Consider the following 18,413-nt stretch of genomic DNA (forward strand, 5'->3'; position numbering starts at 1 on the left):
CGGGACTAGCCAATAAGAAAACTACACCGAGGAGTTTGAAGGGAGAAGCGAGTCCCTGCATACGTGTTAAAGGCTCTACAGCGACCTGGTGACCTCCCCGTGCTACAAATAATAAACCTTCCCGCTGAAAAAAAAAAGGTGAGGACTCGGGTGGTGTAGTGTGGGTAATGGCCGAGGAAGAAGCCCCACCCAGCGATACCTTTCAAGGGTCTGGGCGAGGGGTGAGATGAGGGGCTGGACAAGAGGCAAGACAAGGGGCTAGATGAGGGGCTAGATGAGGGGCTGGACAAGGGGTTAGATGAGGGGCTGGACAAGAGGCAAGACAAGGGGCTAGATGAGGGGCTGGACAAGGGGTTAGATGAGGGGCTAGATGAGGGGTTAGACAAGGGGTTGAGTTAGCGTTGTGTTGGTGATGTTAACCCTTAGTGGTGATGTTAACCCTTAATGGAGATGTTAACCCTTAGTGGAGATGTTAACCCTTAATGGAGATGTTAACCCTTAGTGGAGATGTTAACCCTTAGTGGAGATGTTAACCCTTAGTGGAGATGTTAACCCTTAGTGGAGATGTTAACCCTTAGTAGTGATGTTAACCCTTAGTGGTGATGTTAACCCTTAGTGGTGATGTTAACCCTTAGTGGAGATGTTAACCCTTAGTGGAGATGTTAACCCTTAGTGGAGATGTTAACCCTTAGTGGTGATGTTAACCCTTAGTAGTGATGTTAACCCTTAGTGGTGATGTTAACCCTTAGTGGAGATGTTAACCCTTAGTGGAGATGTTAACCCTTAGTTGTTAACCCTTAGTGGTGATGTTAACCCTTAGTGGTGATGTTAACCCTTGTTAGTATGTGATGTTAACCCTTAGTTAACCCTTAGTGTGATGTTAACCCTTAGTGGTGATGTTAACCCTTAGTGGTGATTAGTGGTGATGTTAACCCTTAGTGGAGATGTTAACCCTTAGTTGTTAACCCTTAGTTAACCCTTAGTAGTGATGTTAACCCTTAGTGGAGATGTTAACCCTTAGTGGAGATGTTAACCCTTAGTAGTGATGTTAACCCTTAGTGTGATGTTAACCCTTAGTGGAGATGAACCCTTAGTGGTGATGTTAACCCTTAGTAGTGATGTTAACCCTTAGTGGTGATGTTAACCCTTAGTGGAGATGTTAACCCTTAGTAGTGATGTTAACCCTTAGTGGTGATGTTAACCCTTAGTGGAGATGTTAACCCTTAGTGGAGATGTTAACCCTTAGTGGTGATGTTAACCCTTAGTGGAGATGTTAACCCTTAGTGGAGATGTTAACCCTTAGTGGTGATGTTAACCCTTAGTGGTGATGTTAACCCTTAGTAGTGATGTTAACCCTTAGTGGAGATGTTAACCCTTAGTAGTGATGTTAACCCTTAGTGGTGATGTTAACCCTTAGTAGTGATGTTAACCCTTAGTGGTGATGTTAACCCTTAGTGGTGATGTTAACCCTTAGTGGTGATGTTAACCCTTAGTAGTGATGTTAACCCTTAGTAGTGATGTTAACCCTTAGTAATGATGTTAACCCTTAGTAGTGATGTTAACCCTTAGTAGTGATGTTAACCCTTAGTGGAGATGTTAACCCTTAGTAGTGATGTTAACCCTTAGTAGTGATGTTAACCCTTAGTAGTGATGTTAACTCTTAGTAGTGATGTTAACCCTTAGTGGAGATGTTAACCCTTAGTAGATGTTAACCTAGTGGTGATGTTAACCCTAGTAGTGATGTTAACCCTTAGTGGAGATGTTAACCCTTAGGTGATGTTAACCCTAGTGGAGATGTTAACCCTTAGTGGAGATGTTAACCTTAGTGGTGATGTTAACCCTAGTGGTGATGTTAACCCTAGTGGAGATGTTAACCCTAGTGAGATTAACCCCTCAGTGAGATGTTAACCTTAGTGGTGATGTTAACCCTTAGTGGTGATGTTAACCCTTAGTGAGATGTTAACCCTAGTAGTGATGTTAACCCTAGTGGTGATGTTAACCCTGCGGAGATGTTAACCCCAGGTGTGATGTTAACTCTAGTAGTGATGTTAACCCTAGTGGTGATGTTAACCCTAGGCGGTGATGTTAACCCTTAGTGGTGATGTTAACCCTTAGTAGTGATGTTAACCCTTAGTGGTGATGTTAACCCTTAGTAGTGATGTTAACCCTTAGTGGTGATGTTAACCCTTAGTAGTGATGTTAACCCTTAGTGGTGATGTTAACCCTTAGTGGTGATGTTAACCCTTAGTGGTGATGTTAACCCTTAGTAGTGATGTTAACCCTTAGTAGTGATGTTAACCCTTAGTAATGATGTTAACCCTTAGTAGTGATGTTAACCCTTAGTGGTGATGTTAACCCTTAGTGGAGATGTTAACCCTTAGTGGAGATGTTAACCCTTAGTGGTGATGTTAACCCTTAGTGGTGATGTTAACCCTTAGTAGTGATGTTAACCCTTAGTGGAGATGTTAACCCTTAGTAGTGATGTTAACCCTTAGTGGTGATGTTAACCCTTAGTAGTGATGTTAACCCTTAGTGGTGATGTTAACCCTTAGTGGTGATGTTAACCCTTAGTGGTGATGTTAACCCTTAGTAGTGATGTTAACCCTTAGTAGTGATGTTAACCCTTAGTAATGATGTTAACCCTTAGTAGTGATGTTAACCCTTAGTGCCACATTACGGTGGTCTAGGACAGAGCATGTATGTATGTATGTATGTATGTATGTATGTATGTATGTATGTTCTCCACACACCAGCTAGGGTGACACAGTTATTACCATAATCTTATGTAACAGATAAATTCTTCTTCCGATTCAAAATTGTTGTCATTCTTTTCCTGTCATCATAACTCTCTCTCTCTCTCTCTCTCTCCACTATAAAGTACACCTCTCCCCTACACTAAGGACATGAGAGGAAACAAGTACCATATTACATTATCAAGTACACTATACACCTAAGAACGACCCCAGCATACTATTAAGTACCTAAGGACGACCCCAGCACACTATTAAGTACCTAAGGACGACCCCAGCACACTATTAAGTACCTAAGGACGAATCAAGGACACTTATGGACAATTCAAGTACATAAACACGTACACACAGACACATGTTACTGACCGTGATGTTCCACTGTGAGCGCAGGTCGTCACACCATTGTTGATAAGGGGCTCCACACTGTGCCACCCTCGTCAGGAATTCGCCAAGTTCACGGACCACAGTGGGATTGCCTTCCACCTGTACCCCACCTGACTGTAGCCACTCCTGTAATATAATAGGTCGGTTATGTATCTGTGTCACCTGACTGTAGCCACTCCTGTAATATAATAGGTCGGTTATGTATCTGTGTCACCTGACTGTAGCCACTCCTGTAATATAATAGGTCGGTTATGTATCTGTGTTAAATTAATGTAATCTATTAACCCTAGTTAATGTAATTTAACCCAATTTAACTTTGATCTAGTTTATTGGAAGTTAATCTAACTTAATTGAACTTTAACCTAATTTAACATGACCTGACTTGATCTAACCTTATCTAACTTAACCTAATCTACCTTAACCCGCCCTAACCTAACCTAACCTAACCTATTGGACGATCACTGCAACATACAGATAATCATGAACAAGAGGGTTGAGTTGAGGTAAGCAGAAGAACATGGTTAGGTTAGAGAGGACAAGATTAGGTTAGGGAGGACAAGATTAGGTTAGGGAGGACAAGATTAGGTTAGGGAGGACAAGATTAGGTTAGGGAAGACAAGGTTAGGTTAGGTTAGGTTAGGTTAGGTTAGGTTAGGTTAGGTTAGGTTAGGACAGGCTTCTCACCTCAACACACAGCAGGACAGCTCGGTGCACTGCAGGGATGTCCACCACTATATATACCGGGGAGTCAAACCGTCGGTACCTGGTGGGGGTGACGGAGCTGGAGCGAGACGACCCCACACCACGAAGGTCCTCCCCGCCCGCCTGAAGGTTGGAGGGCAGGGCGGACAGCGGCGCCTCATCTGCCCCAGACATGGTGGCGTAGTTTCGCGGGGGTGTGATGGGAGAGAGAGCTGGGGAGCGTAGCCGTGGGGAGGATAGAGAGTGTGGGGAGTAAGGTGAGCCAGGAGACAGGAATGGGGAGTTTGGTCTTTGTGAGACCGGGGAGACGTGCGAGGAGACCGGTGACCCTAGGTTACGTGGTGACCCGATGCCAGGTGAGTGGAGTGGCGTGGAAGAGGCGATGTTGTGGGCTGAGTGAGACGGTGAGAGGTGAGGGGAGGCGAAGTGATGAGGCGAGAGGTGAGTAGTGGGTGACAGGTGAGGGCTGGGTGGCAGAGTCAGCTGGGCCGACAGCAGCCCTGTGTGCAGCTCGGAGGTGGCGGTGGGCGAGCGGCTGATGGGTGTTGGCCGAGGCACCAGGAGGGTCGACATGCTCTCGAAGGTGACGCGCGGCACCGACCGTGACCGTTGTCTGAAGGGCGGCGGCGTGTGCACGTCCTGGTCATCGATGCGCTCGTAAGATGGCAGGTTCTGTAGCTGCCGCTGAAAGGCCATAATATCCTCCTCACACAGGGTCAGGTCGTCACGGGACTGAGAGATGTTGGGCGTCGACCCAGAGGAGTTGATCTGATCGTGTACCGACTTGGACCTTTTCTTGTGGAGGCTGGAGAACCTAAAGCTTCTTTTCTGGAAGAACGATGGTGAGCCAGACGGTGTGGTGCCCTTGGAGGAGCTACTGGTGGAGTAGTGGGAGTCTGAGGCCCTCAGTCTAGAGGGCAGCAGCTGCTGGAGGGTGACACTCACGTCTGTGGTGCTCAGAGCTTCCACCAGGGTGTTGCGAAACTTACGGCTGGACGCCGGCCCCGAGAGAGCACTTCCTGGTGTGGACGCCTTCCTGTGGTAGTGTTTACACGGCGCCTCCTCACTGTTAGCTCGATGAACGGCCGGGGAAGGTCGGTTCCGTTGGCCACGTTCTGGGGGCGAAAAGGCCGGCTCCTCGGGGCAAGCTTCCGCAAAATCCAGCGTGAGGTTGACCCTCCGCCTCTTGCGGAGTGTGGAGGCATCCGTCTCGGAGGAGGAGGTGCGGGAGCGTGCACGCCACAGCTCCGAGGAGTGGGAGGTCCAGGAGGAGCGGGAGGTGCAAGACTTCCACTTGGTGAGGTGGTGCATGGAGGTGAGGAGCCGGTGGAGCAGGAGTCGGAGAAAGATGACCGGGTGGAGCACCAGCGGCAGACCCAGCATAAGGCACGAGAGAAACCGACGACCTATGGGGCCGTCCTCCCTCGATGAGACCTTCTTCCCGACCCCCCGCACACCTGTAACAACACCTGCATCAGTACTACACCTGTAACACTACACCTACATCAGTACTACACCTGTAACACTACACCTACATCAGTACTACACCTGTAACACTACACCTGTAACAACACCTGCATCAGTACTACACCTGTAACACAACACCTACATCAGTACTACACCTGTAACACTACACCTGTAACAACACCTACTGATGATACTATTATACTATATTATACAGGGTATAATATTAACTTTGCTATAGGAGAAAGTGAAGAATATATTAAGGAAGTTAATTTATACGATACAATATGGCAGCTGCTTAATAAGGTACTGTACACACTGTGGCTCTCATGCGTTCATAACATCACACACAATACAGGAGTCATTGCGCTACGACACACACACACACACACACACACACACACACACACACACACACACTAGGGGCCTATTAGGAACTGAGGTCAATGAGAACTAGGGGCCTATTAGGACTGAGGTCAATGAGAACTTGGGGCCTATTAGGACTGAGGTCAATAAGAACTAGGGGCCTATTAGGAATGGTGCCTATAAAAATTGATATCTATTAGGGTTGGGGCCCAATAGAACTAGGGCGTAATAAGACTGGGGTCTAGGAGAACTTTGGTCCACTAAATCTGGGGCCTAATAAGACTGTCCTTAAAGACTGGGACCTAATAGAACTTGGGTCAATCCAGACTGGGGCCCAATAAGACTGGCCTTAAAACTGGGGCCTAATAGAACTTGGGTCAATCTAGATCTGGGGCCTACAAAAACTGGGGCCCACAAGACTGGGGCCCAGGTGACAGGGCAAGAGAGGAGAAGATTAGCTCAATACTGAGGAATTGTACCAAGAGAAATCTTTAATACATCATTGGGTTCCCACGAGTGGGAGGAGGGGGAGCAGAGGGGGAGGAGAGGTGAGAGGCAAGAGAGGGGGAGCAGAGGGGAGGAGAGGTGAGAGGCAAGAGAGGGAGAGGGAGGAGACAAGGGGGGGTGTTCAGATACATTTAAGACACCAACACCACACAAAAACAAGATACAAGCAAGACACCAACACCACACAAACACAAGAAAGACACAAACACCACACAAACACCACAAAACAACACACAAGCACCACAAAGCATCACACAAACACCACAAAACAGTACACAAACACAAAATACAAGCAAGGCACAAGCAATGATAAGAACCATAAGAATAGCCTACTAGCAGAACAGAAGGTACATTAATTAAACAAACAAGCATGATAAAAGTATCAAACAAACACCACACAAGCAGCCCACAAACACCACACAAGCAGCCCACAAACACCACACAAGCAGCCCACAAACACCACACAAGCAGCACACAAACACAGCAAGAAGCAGGATAAGTGAGCCATCGAGTGAGTGAGAAGAAGACGTGTGGGTATAAACCTTAGAGCTCTGACCTCTTGTCACCTCGCTGGGGTCTGACATCCAGTCCATGTTGTTCCAGCCTTCACCTGTTGGAGTCATGCCGGCTGTAGTGGTCGTCTGTAATGGTTAAAGTTATCACAGGTTAATGTTCTGAGAGTAGGTTAGGTTAAGGGTCTGTAATGGTTAAAACTTATCTTAGGTTAATGTTGTGAGAGTAGGTTAGGTTAAGGGTCTGTAATGGTTAAAGTTATCACAGGTTAATGTTCTGAGAGTAGGTTAGGTTAAGGGTCTGTAATGGTTAAAGTTATCACAGGTTAATGTTCTGAGAGTAGGTTAGGTTAAGGGTCTGTAATGGTTAAAGTTATCACAGGTTAATGTTCTGAGAGTAGGTTAGGGTTATGGGTCTGTAATGGTTAAAGTTATCAAGGCAAGTTAATGTTCTGAGAGTAGGTATAGGGTTATGTGGTCTGTAATGGTTAAAGTTATCAAGCAGGTTAATGTTCTGAGAGTAGGTTAGGTTAAGGGTCTGTAACGGCTAAAGTTACTGGGCTTATAGGTTAATGTCTTCTGAGAGTAGGTTAGGTTAAGGGTCTGTAATGGTTAAAGCATCACAGGTTAATGTTCTGAGAGCAGGTTAGGTTAAGGGTCTGTAATGGTTAAAGTTATCACAGGTTAATGTTCTGAGAGTAGGTTAGGTTAAGGGTCTGTAATGGTTAAAACTTATCTTAGGTTAATGTTGTGAGAGTAGGTTAGGTTAAGGGTCTGTAATGGTTAAAGTTATCACAGGTTAATGTTCTGAGAGTAGGTTAGGTTAAGGGTCTGTAATGGTTAAAGTTATCACAGGTTAATGTTCTGAGAGTAGGTTAGGTTAAGGGTCTGTAATGGTTAAAGTTATCACAGGTTAATGTTCTGAGAGTAGGTTAGGTTAAGGGTCTGTAATGGTTAAAACTTATCTTAGGTTAATGTTAGGTTAGGTTAAGGGTCTGTAATGGTTAAAACTTATCTTAGGTTAATGTTGTCAGGTTAGGTTAGGTTAAGGGTCTGTAATGGTTTAAACTTATCTTAGGTTAATGTTGTGGGAGCAGGTTAGGTTAGGTTAAGGGTCTGCAATGGTTAAAACTTATCTTAGGTTAATGTTCTCAGGATAGGTTAGGTTTAGGTTAAGGGACTGTAATGGATAAAGTTATCACAGGTTAATGTTCTCGGGTTAGATTAGGTTGGGGATTAATAATTATTATATATCACAAACTTTGTCTCTTTCTATCGTAGTAGTGTTGAAAATAGGTATGGTAGTTATGGTAGTTATGGTAGTGATGGTAGTTATGGTAGTGATGCAGTTATGGTAGTGATGGTAGTTATGGTAGTGATGGTAGTTGGTAGTGATGGTAGTTTGAGAGATGGTGGTTAAGGTGAGTTGGTAGTGATGGTGTTATGAGAAAGATTGGTAGTTATGGTAGTGATGGTAGTTATAGTAGTGATGGTAGTGATGGTAGTTATGGTAGTGATGAGAGTGATGGTAGTGATGCAGTGATGGTAGATGGTAGTGACGGTGGAAGTTATGGTAGTGATGGTAGTTAGTGGTAGTGATGGTAGTTATGGTAGTGATGGTAGTTATGGTAGTGATGGTAGTTATGGTAGTGATGGTAGTTATGGTAGTTATGGTAGTGATGGTAGTGATGGTAGTTATGGTAGTTATGGTAGTTATGGTAGTGATGGTAGTGATGGTAGTTATGGTAATGATGGTAGTTATGGTAATGATGGTAGTTATGGTAATGATGGTAGTTATGGTAATGATGGTAGTTATGGTAATGATGGTAGTTATGGTAATGATGGTAGTTATGGTAGTTATGGTAATGATGGTAGTTATGGTAGTGATGGTAGTTAAGGTACGATAGTAGTTAAGGCAATGATGGTAGTTATGGTAATGATGTAGTATGGTAGTTATGGTAGTTATGGTAGTTATGGTAGTTATGGTAGTGATGGTAGTTATGGTAGTGATGGTAGTTATGGTAGTGATGGTAGTTATGGTAGTGATGGTAGTTATGGTAGTTATGGTAGTGATGGTAGTGATGGTAGTTATGGTAGTTATGGTAGTTATGGTAGTGATGGTAGTGATGGTAGTTATGGTAATGATGGTAGTTATGGTAATGATGGTAGTTATGGTAATGATGGTAGTTATGGTAATGATGGTAGTTATGGTAATGATGGTAGTTATGGTAATGATGGTAGTTATGGTAGTTATGGTAATGATGGTAGTTATGGTAGTTATGGTAGTTATGGTAGTTATGGTAGTTATGGTAATGATGGTAGTTATGGTAATGATGGTAGTTATGGTAATGATGGTAGTTATGGTAGTTATGGTAGTTATGGTAGTGATGGTAGTTATGGTAGTTATGGTAGTGATGGTAGTTATGGTAGTTATGGTAGTTATGGTAGTTAAGGTAATGATGGTAGTTATGGTAGTGATAGTAGTTATGGTAATGATGGTAGTTATGGTAGTTACCTCTAAGGTCTTGAGGGTATGCAGCACCATGCCCTCCACTGACATGCCCAAGACCTTCTTGTTCTCGTGTGACGTCACTATGGGAGGCGGGGCTGACGTCATCATGATGTAGTCGTCCTCAGAACTCTCCCCCAGAGGCGTTGGTGGAGGTGCCTCGTCTGGAACCGTTAAAACCGTTAAAAACCGTTACATATGAATTAAAATGTTTTAAAACCGTTACATTTGAATTAAAATGTGTTAAAAACCGTTACATTTGAATTAAAATGTGTTAAAAGCCGTTACATTTGAATTAAAATGTGTTAAAAACCGTTACATTTGAATTAAAATGTGTTAAAAGCCGTTACATTTGAATTAAAATGTGTTAAAAACCGTTACATTTGAATTAAAATGTGTTAAAAGCCGTTACATTTGAATTAAAATGTGTTAAAAACCGTTACATTTGAATTAAAATGTGTTAAAAGCCGTTACATTTGAATTAAAATGTGTTAAAACTGTTACATTTGAATTAAAACAAGATAAGCTTTAATAAGGTTATATTCAAGTTATAAATAACATTCTGTATATTAAACATATTACTTAAATAAACAAAATACCTGGTATATTAAATATTATATAAATGTATTAAATTTAAATAAAGTTCGTTAAATTCAAAATAAAGTTCGTTAAATTCAAAATGAAGTTCGTTGAATTCAAAATAAAGTTCGTTGATTTCAAAATAAAGTTCGTTAAATTCAAAATAAAGTTCGTTGAATTCAAAATAAAGTTCGTTAAATTCAAAATGAAGTTCGTTAAATTCAAAATGAAGTTCGTTGAATTCAAAATAAAGTTCGTTAAATTGAAAATAATGTTCGTTTTATTTCTCTGCCAACTGAACTGTCTCTCACTCTTAATTAAAATACTTCTGCCTCACAAAGATCTGTATACAGTATAACCTCACTATAACGAACTTCTCTCCATATAACCCGTTAGATAAAGGCTTCACATCTAACGAACCACCAATAAAACGAACTACCATCTCTATATTGTCCATTAAATAGTGATTTCAATATCCAACTAAAACGACTGACCGTTAAAACCGTTATATTCAAATTCAAAATGATAGCAATGTAATCCCTTGCCAGTTCAACTATATATTTCACTCTTAATTAAAAACAGTTCCCACCCACACCCACACCCACACACACCCACACACCCACACACACACTAGAAGAATGTGTTGCAAATCACCGATACAAAGGTAAGGTAATTGTGGCCTGAGGTAAAAAAGGTAAATTAGATTAGAATAAATTACCTCTTCCTCAGGTATGTAGAGGTGATCAGCTACACTAATGAGTATAATAGACTTTATCGTTGACTGGGAGAAGACCATAGTCGGCCCTTTTGAGAGTATGTCCCCTATGATATTGTACTGATTTGACCAGGGTCGCCACACCTCTGACTGACCCCACACGATTCCTAATTATTATCATCATTTCCCTTAACCCGGATAATGGGTCAGCGGTGAGGCATCCCTACCTACCCACACCTAAACTAACCAACTCAAAAACTGACCTGAAAATGACCAACAATTAGACCTAGAAAAACGGTCTACAGAATTACTTTACATAACTCAAGCAGAAAAGACTGTGGCCCACGAGACGTATTCGTGAGGGGGGTCGACTCCTGTGAGAGAGGAGGCAATATGTGATGCTACCTGGCCATACAGCTTAATATGTGATGCTACCTGGCCATGACTCAATATGTGATGCTACCTGGCACAGCAATATGTGATGCTACCACGCCCACAGCTCAATATGTGATGCTACCTGGCCATACAGCTTAATATGTGATGCTACCTGGCCACAGCTCAATATGTGATGCTACCTGGCCATACAGCTCAATTGTGTGATACCAGCCTCAGCTCATATGTGATGCTACCTACCAGCCATGGCTTAATATGTGATGCTACCTGGCCATACAGCTTAATATGTGATGCTACATGGCCATACAGCTTAATATGTGATGCTACCTGGCCATACAGCTCAATATGTGATGCTACCTGGCCATACAGCTTAATATGTGATGCTACCTAGCCATACAGCTTAATATGTGATGCTACCTGGCCATACAGCTTAATATGTGATGCTACATGGCCATACAGCTTAATATGTGATGCTACCTGGCCATACAGCTCAATATGTGATGCTACCTGGCCATACAGCTTAATATGTGATGCTACCTAGCCATACAGCTTAATATGTGATGCTACCTGGCCATACAGCTTAATATGTGATGCTACCTGGCCATACAGCTTAATATGTGATGCTACCTGGCCATACAGCTTAATATGTGATGCTACCTGGCCATACAGCTTAGTATGTGATGCTACCTGGCCATACAGCTCAATATCCTCCCTTTCTTCTTTCTTGCCACGCAATCAATAAACACTTTCTTATTTATATCGGAGCTGTCCCCAAACACTAGTCTGGTGCACACACACACACACACACACACACACACACACACACACACACACACACACACACACACACACACACACACACCCACACCCACACCCACACACTTACCTAACAACAAATCATAAACATTAACTCTATGATTGACACGATGCTGTAAACCCAGATAAACCAAAGTCCGTGCCGCGTGATGCTTAACATAGCGAGCATGTCTGGTGGAGTGATTAGTGTAGAACCATTCATCGGAAGGCAAGATGAGCTGGGTAAGGGCGTCAGGTATCTTAGCAGCTAGGAGAGCCTGGTGGTAGTGCGGGTTGAGTCCTAATGTTGCCACCACTTGTAGTACTGAACATAAGAGTTGCTGTGGAAAGAGAGAGAGAGGTGGTTAAGGTTAGGTTACCCTCCAATACCTCCTGAGCCTTCATTACCTCCTCACCCTCCATTACCTCCTGACCCTTCATTACCTCCTCACCCTCCAATACCTCCTGACCCTTCATTACCTCCTCACCCTCCAATACCTCCTGACCCTTCATTACCTCCTGACCCTTCATTACCTGACCTCAATACCTCCCTGACCCTCCAATACCTCCTGACCCTCCAATACCTCCTGACCCTCCAATACCTCCTGACCCTCCAATACCTCCTGACCCTCCAATACCTCCTGACCCTCCAATACCTCCTCACCCTCCAATACCTCCTCACCCTCCAATACCTCCTCACCCTCCAATACCTCCTCACCCTCCAATACCTCCAAGATAGATCATTACTAAAAATGTATCACAAAAGTTAAGGGCTACTGATTTAGACTCTAACAATGCCAACTACATCGGCGGTGATGTATCGACCAGCCTTCTCCTTAATGACCAAACATACGTCTTCCTGTCTGGTTAGGTTAGGTTAGGTGGTGGTATGTTGGGCGTTGTATGTTGGTGGTTGTATGTTGATGGTTGTATGTTGAATGTTGGTGGCTTTATATCATGTTAATGCTCGTATATCTAGAGAGAATCTAAACTGATAAACAACTGTGAGGTGGAAGATAGGAATTGATATCGAATTACCTGAAGAATAGACACCATCAGTTTATTTCACCTGAAGGTTACCTACAGGGTGAGGTGTAGGTTTTAGCGTTAGAGTGGTCACTGGTCAGGCTAGGCTAGGTTAGGTTAGGTCAGGTTAGGTTAGGTTAGGTTATAATAACTGCCTTTAATAAGTACAGTATATACTCTTGGTACAGTCCGCTTCACTAGTGTGTTTACAGGGATCGTTATATAGCCTAGGTACAGGGTGACGAGCCCCTGTAAACGCACAAGTGAAGGGGACTGTACCTAGGCTATATGACGAGCCCCTGTAAACACACTAGTGAAGGGGAGTGTTCCTAGGCTATATGACGAGCCCCTGTAAACGCACAAGTGAAGGGGACTGTACCTAGGCTATATGACGAGCCCCTGTAAATGCAGAAGTGAAGGGGACTGTACCTAGGCTATATGACGAGCCCCTGCCCCTATATGACGAGCCCCTGGCACTAGTGAAGGGGTACCTAGGCTATATGAGAGACCCCTAGGCGAAACACACTAGTGAAGGGGACTGTACCTAGGCTATATGACGAGCCCCTGTAAACACACTAGTGAAGGGGACTGTACCTAGGCTATATGACGAGCCCCTGTAAACACACTAGTGAAGGGGACTGTACCTAGGCTATATGATGAGCCCCTGTAAACGCAAGTGAAGGGGACTGTACCTAGGCTATATGACGAGCCCCTGTAAACACACAAGTGAAGGGGACTGTACCTAGGCTATATGACGAGCCCCTGTAAACACACTAGTGAAGGGGACTGTAGGCTATATGGAGCCTCCCCTGTGAACACACTAGTGAAGGGGACTGTACCTAGGCTATATGACGAGCCCCTGTAAACACACTAGTGAAGGGGACTGTACCTAGGCTATATGACGAGCCCCTGTAAACACACTAGTGAAGGGGACTGTACCTAGGCTATATGACGAGCCCCAGTAAATGCAGAAGTGAAGGGGACTAGTACATTATCTTCACGCCAACCTTTACTGACAGTGACTAGAAACCCAGATATTCCTGTTAACCCATTACCACCAGAACCATAGATTATGAACCAATTAACGAAATATATCATCCCCATTACCTATTAAAAAATTCCTGATACTCTCCCCTTAACCCATTACCACCAGAATTGTATCCATCAACCCATTATTTCCCCCATTAACTCCTGACATATTTCTATCATCCAATTAACATCAATTTCCACCAATTAATACCCAAAACCCATTAACCAAGTTCACCAAAAATCACCATTTAAACCATTAACCATTACTCCAACTGTGACCAAATTTGACCTGACGAGAGTAAATGGATTAGCACTGTATTGGCCCAATGTTGAGAGAGATAAATGACTGTTTTAGGAGAGTCAATCAATTTAGGTAAAATATTGGTATTTGTCAAGTAAAACCTCCATTTAACGAACTATTATGGAAGGGAAGTCCGTTATATCGAGGTTCCATTACATACAGGTCTACAGGCAGGTCCCACTAGTTCAAGGCTACTAGGGTCTAGTTGCAGATATACAGTTGCTAATGTTTATGGTTTACAGTTAAATAGCCTGGCTAACTTTGTAGAAGTCCCGGCTGTATAGACTACCAGGCTATTTCAACCGTCTATGGGTGAATAGCTACAGCTTAATAATTATACAACAACAAAACGATAATAATAATAATAATAATAATAATAATAATAATAATAATAATAATAATAATAATAATAATAATAATAATAATAATAATAATAATAATAATAATAATAATAATAATCTTTGCCAATAAAATTACTATTAAAAAATTCACCACCAAAAAACAGCATCTGGCAACTTTCGATTGAGTTGCCAGTGTTATTAATATACACCAGCAGAGGCACCAGGTCGAGACTCCCTATCAGTCATTCCATCATAACAGAACCTTGATAATGAGATAGAGCCCATCTCTCTCCCTCAGCCTCCCTTATTGACGTCAGACCCTACCTACCAACCCTTACCCTCCGTCCTTACCTCCTCCCTACCCCATCCATACAAAAAATAATGAAATATTATCATTCTACCTCCCCCCTTCCTTCCTTAGATGAGTTTCCGCCATTTTTGGTGTATTATGGGACGATGAGAAAGTTCCAGAAGATCCAGCAGTGGTTCCGGGGGATATATTCTCGACTATAATATAATTTGATAGGTTTTGGTATGACTTATTAAGGGTGTCACCTTCGTTGGTGAGTTTTAAGGTGACTAGAGAGGCCAATACGGGACCGGCAGGGTGCATCACAGATGTTGCACCTGTGGGGGGCTACATCTAGTGCGGGAGGGGCGGCTGCAGAGTCTTTCCGGCGCTGGCGCTTGTCTGCCTCGGTATACAGTTGGGCCAACTCGAAAGTATTGACACCTCCTCGTGTGGTGCTCCTCCAAGCGTTACGGTGTGCAGTAATCGTCTCCCAGGTGAGGGGGTCCATTTGGCACCTTTTCAGGTTTGTCTTAAGACTATCCTTATACCTTTTCAGTTGGCCGCCAGCGTTACGTTTACTATTCATTAGGTGACCGTAAAGTAGCTGCTTTGGCAGTCTACTGTCGTCCATGTGGGTAACATGGCCAGTCCAGCGTAGTTGTTCATGGATAATGGTAGCCTCGATGCTCCTACAGTTGGTGTCAGCAAGAATACTGGCATTTGTTCTCTTGTCTTCCCGGCGAACTCGGAGGATGGAACGTAGACTACGTTGGTGAAAGTTTTCAAGTGCCTTCAGGTGCCTCCTGTATGTGACCCGTGTCTTGCTGCCATATAGCAGGGTGGGGAGGACCACTGCTCGATATACATGAAACTTTGTAGATAATTTCAGCTCCCTACAGCTGAAGACACGGTTTCAGAGTCTGCCAAAGGCTTGAGATGCACACCTGATCCGAAGGTGAATCTCTTCATCGATGTCTGCGGTGGTGGACAGGTGGGAGCCGAGATACTGAAAGTGGGCAACATTAGAGAGGGTAGTACCGTTAAGCTGGATGGATGGTGGAGGTGTGGCTGAACCAGGGGCAGGTTGCAAGAGAATCTGAGTCTTATGTACATTCACCTCAAGGCCGAGGTGTGCATATGCATCTGCATAAGAATTCAGGATCTCCTGTAGGTTGTGTTCAGTGTGAGAGACAAGGGTGAGGTTGTCTCCATACTGAAGTTCATTAATGGAAGCTGCCGACACCTTTATTCCTGCCTGGAGTCGTCTTGATGTCCACCCCGCCGGCTAAATTGGCACTGGCACGAGTAAGGAAGGCAACCAAAAAAATGGAAAAGAGAGTTGGTGCCAGTACACACCCTTGTTTAAGCCCTCTTTGGATGGGGAAGAACTCTGACTGGGTGACATTGTGCAGGACACTACCATTCATGCCATCATGAGTTGCCTCAAAATGGCGATGAATTTTGGTGGGCAGCCAAAGCGGCTGAGGGTCCACCAGAGGGCTTCCCTGTTGACCCAGTTGAAGGCCTTGGTTAGGTCGATGAAGGCCATGTACAGGTCACGACGCTGTTCTCTGCACTTTTCCTGTATCTGGCGGGCAGCAAAGATCATGTCATTGGTGCCACGTGATGGTCTAAGGCCACATTGTGATTGTGGGAGGAAGTTTTCCGCCTCAGGAAGAAGTCTGTTTAGGAGGACTAGGGCGATAATCTTGCCAGCTACAGAGAGCAGCGAGATCCCACGGTAGTTGCCACAGTCTGACCGGTCTTCCTTGTTCTTATAAATATTGACAATGGAGGCGTCTTTAAGAGCTTGGGGGATTTCCTCCTTTTCCCATATATTCTCCAGGAGAGAGTGGAGACGGCTGGTAAGCAGAGGTCCTCCTGCTTTATTCACCTCGGCTGGGATTCCATCAGGCCCTGAGGCATTGTTATTTTTCATCTGTTTGATGGCAGTAGCTACCTCATGCAGGGATGGAGGATAGTTGAAGTGGGTCAGCTCTGGATGCTGAGAGACCTGCTGGGTAGTCAGGACATCCACATCGGTGTTTCAGTTGAGCAGTGAATGGTAGTGCTCTTTCCAGTGCTGAAGGAGGCCTTCAAAGTTTTTAAATATGGAGTTACCGTCAGATGAGCGGAGGGGGGCTGCACCACGAGTGAGTGGCCAATTAAATGTTTTAGTGGAATTGAAAGATTCGCACGTCTTTTGTTGATATGTAAATTTTTGTGTTTCACATGCTTTATTTTTAAGCCAATTGTTCTTTAGTTTGCAAAATTCCCACTGGGCCACTACTTTCTTCTTACCAAAGATATCAGCTTTGGTGTGAGACTGAGGGTTGTTCTGCCAGTCAGGTAAAGCAGCACGTTCATCATCGACGAGTACATTCATTGACGGGCCATTTTCATCAAACCAGTCCTGGTGTATTCCTTCGATGTGGCCGAGGTTCTCTACAGGTTTTTGTCATGACAGTGTCAAGAATACTCCATTCGTCACTGGGATTTGGGTTGTTTGTTGTTGGGTTGTTCATCAGCCCATGTTCGAGCTGCTCTCTGAAATCATGTGCTACCACTGGATCCTCCAGACGCTTAGTGTTAATACCTTTTCTGGAGGCTTGCTGCCTTCGCCGTTTTGAGGTGAAGTGAAGTGATATCTTGGCCGTGATAAATGATGATCAGTGTCACAGTGGTCTGGGCCATGCATGGCAAGGGTGATAAGGACATCTCGGCGATCTCTTTCTCTGAGAATAACGTAGTCAATAAGATGCCAATGTTTGGATCGTGGGTGTTGCCACGAACCCTTGAACTTGTCGGCCTTCCTAAACTAGTTATTGGTGATAGTGAGTTAAATAATATATACACTTGCCTAGTCCATTTCTCCTTCGGTTCCTGCCTAATGTTAGCATATCTGCCAACTCTGGCATTGAGCAACTGTCTTCTGGGGATAGAGGTTAGCACTCTGAGGCTTCCTGTCCTCTGCATTCAGTGTTGAGGCGTATGCACTGATGAAGAAGGCATGACGTGAGTGATTCCAGGACTCGAAGCGTCAGGGGAGCTCATTGATCGCAATAGGCATTTCAGTTAGCCTGTGTATGATATTGGTGGATGGCAAAGCCAACTCCATAAATGCTGTTTCTCTCCACAGCAGGCTTACCCTTCCAGTAGAAGGTGTAGCCAGACCCTCGTTCTAGGAGCCGGGACTCACTAATGGCTGCTATGTCGATGTTATACCTAGCCAGTTCTTTTGCCACAAGGGCAGATCTTCTTTCAGGACGCTCATTTGTGCCAGTATCCAGAAGGGTCCTCACAGTCCATGCAGCGACCACAAGAGGTTGTATGGTTTGTTTTTGTTTGGATCTGTGATTTTGGTTGTGTTGTCGACCACATAAGGATGACCTTACTGGGTGCGGTTGCCCAGTCAGGTTGGTTCTTTAGGCAGGTTATGTTTAGGGCACCTTTTCTAGCCCCTCCCCATGTGGGGTGAGCAGAGTGGCTCCTCGTAAGGGCTGCTCAGTCGCACAGGCAGGACTGGGTTGCACTGCTGCCTAGATCCCAGTGCATAAACGACCATCTTATCTGTGCCGCCCATGTGCAGAGTTGTGACTAGAGACTCCCGGCAGTCATCTCTGCCTGTCCCCGTCGCCACTCGTCCGTCGCCATGGGACTTATGGGGGTATAGGGGTTTTGATGATGATGAGAGGTATGATGAGCCGGATGATGGCTGTGTGTGAGTTGATTTATGTGGTGAGGCAGG

At 44.3% G+C, this 18,413-nt stretch overlaps 1 protein-coding gene across 1 annotated transcript in view; it reads right to left on the reverse strand.

Annotated features, from left to right (window-relative positions):
* The window catches only part of LOC121867644, a 31,341-nt gene that overhangs the window by 1,973 nt on the left and 10,955 nt on the right, over positions 1-18,413 (reverse strand). Inside the window, exons 6-10 of the mRNA XM_042367661.1 lie at positions 11,768-12,017; positions 9,201-9,358; positions 6,730-6,814; positions 3,819-5,293; positions 3,117-3,260 (exon numbers count right to left, since the gene is read on the reverse strand). Of these exons, the coding sequence (XP_042223595.1) occupies positions 3,117-3,260; positions 3,819-5,293; positions 6,730-6,814; positions 9,201-9,358; positions 11,768-12,017 (2,112 nt within the window). The remainder of the gene's footprint in view (positions 1-3,116; positions 3,261-3,818; positions 5,294-6,729; positions 6,815-9,200; positions 9,359-11,767; positions 12,018-18,413) is intronic.

Source organism: Homarus americanus, unplaced genomic scaffold (assembly GCF_018991925.1).
Source record: "Homarus americanus isolate GMGI-L3 unplaced genomic scaffold, GMGI_Hamer_2.0 scaffold46583, whole genome shotgun sequence".
Classification (NCBI taxonomy): Eukaryota; Metazoa; Arthropoda; class Malacostraca; order Decapoda; family Nephropidae; genus Homarus; species Homarus americanus.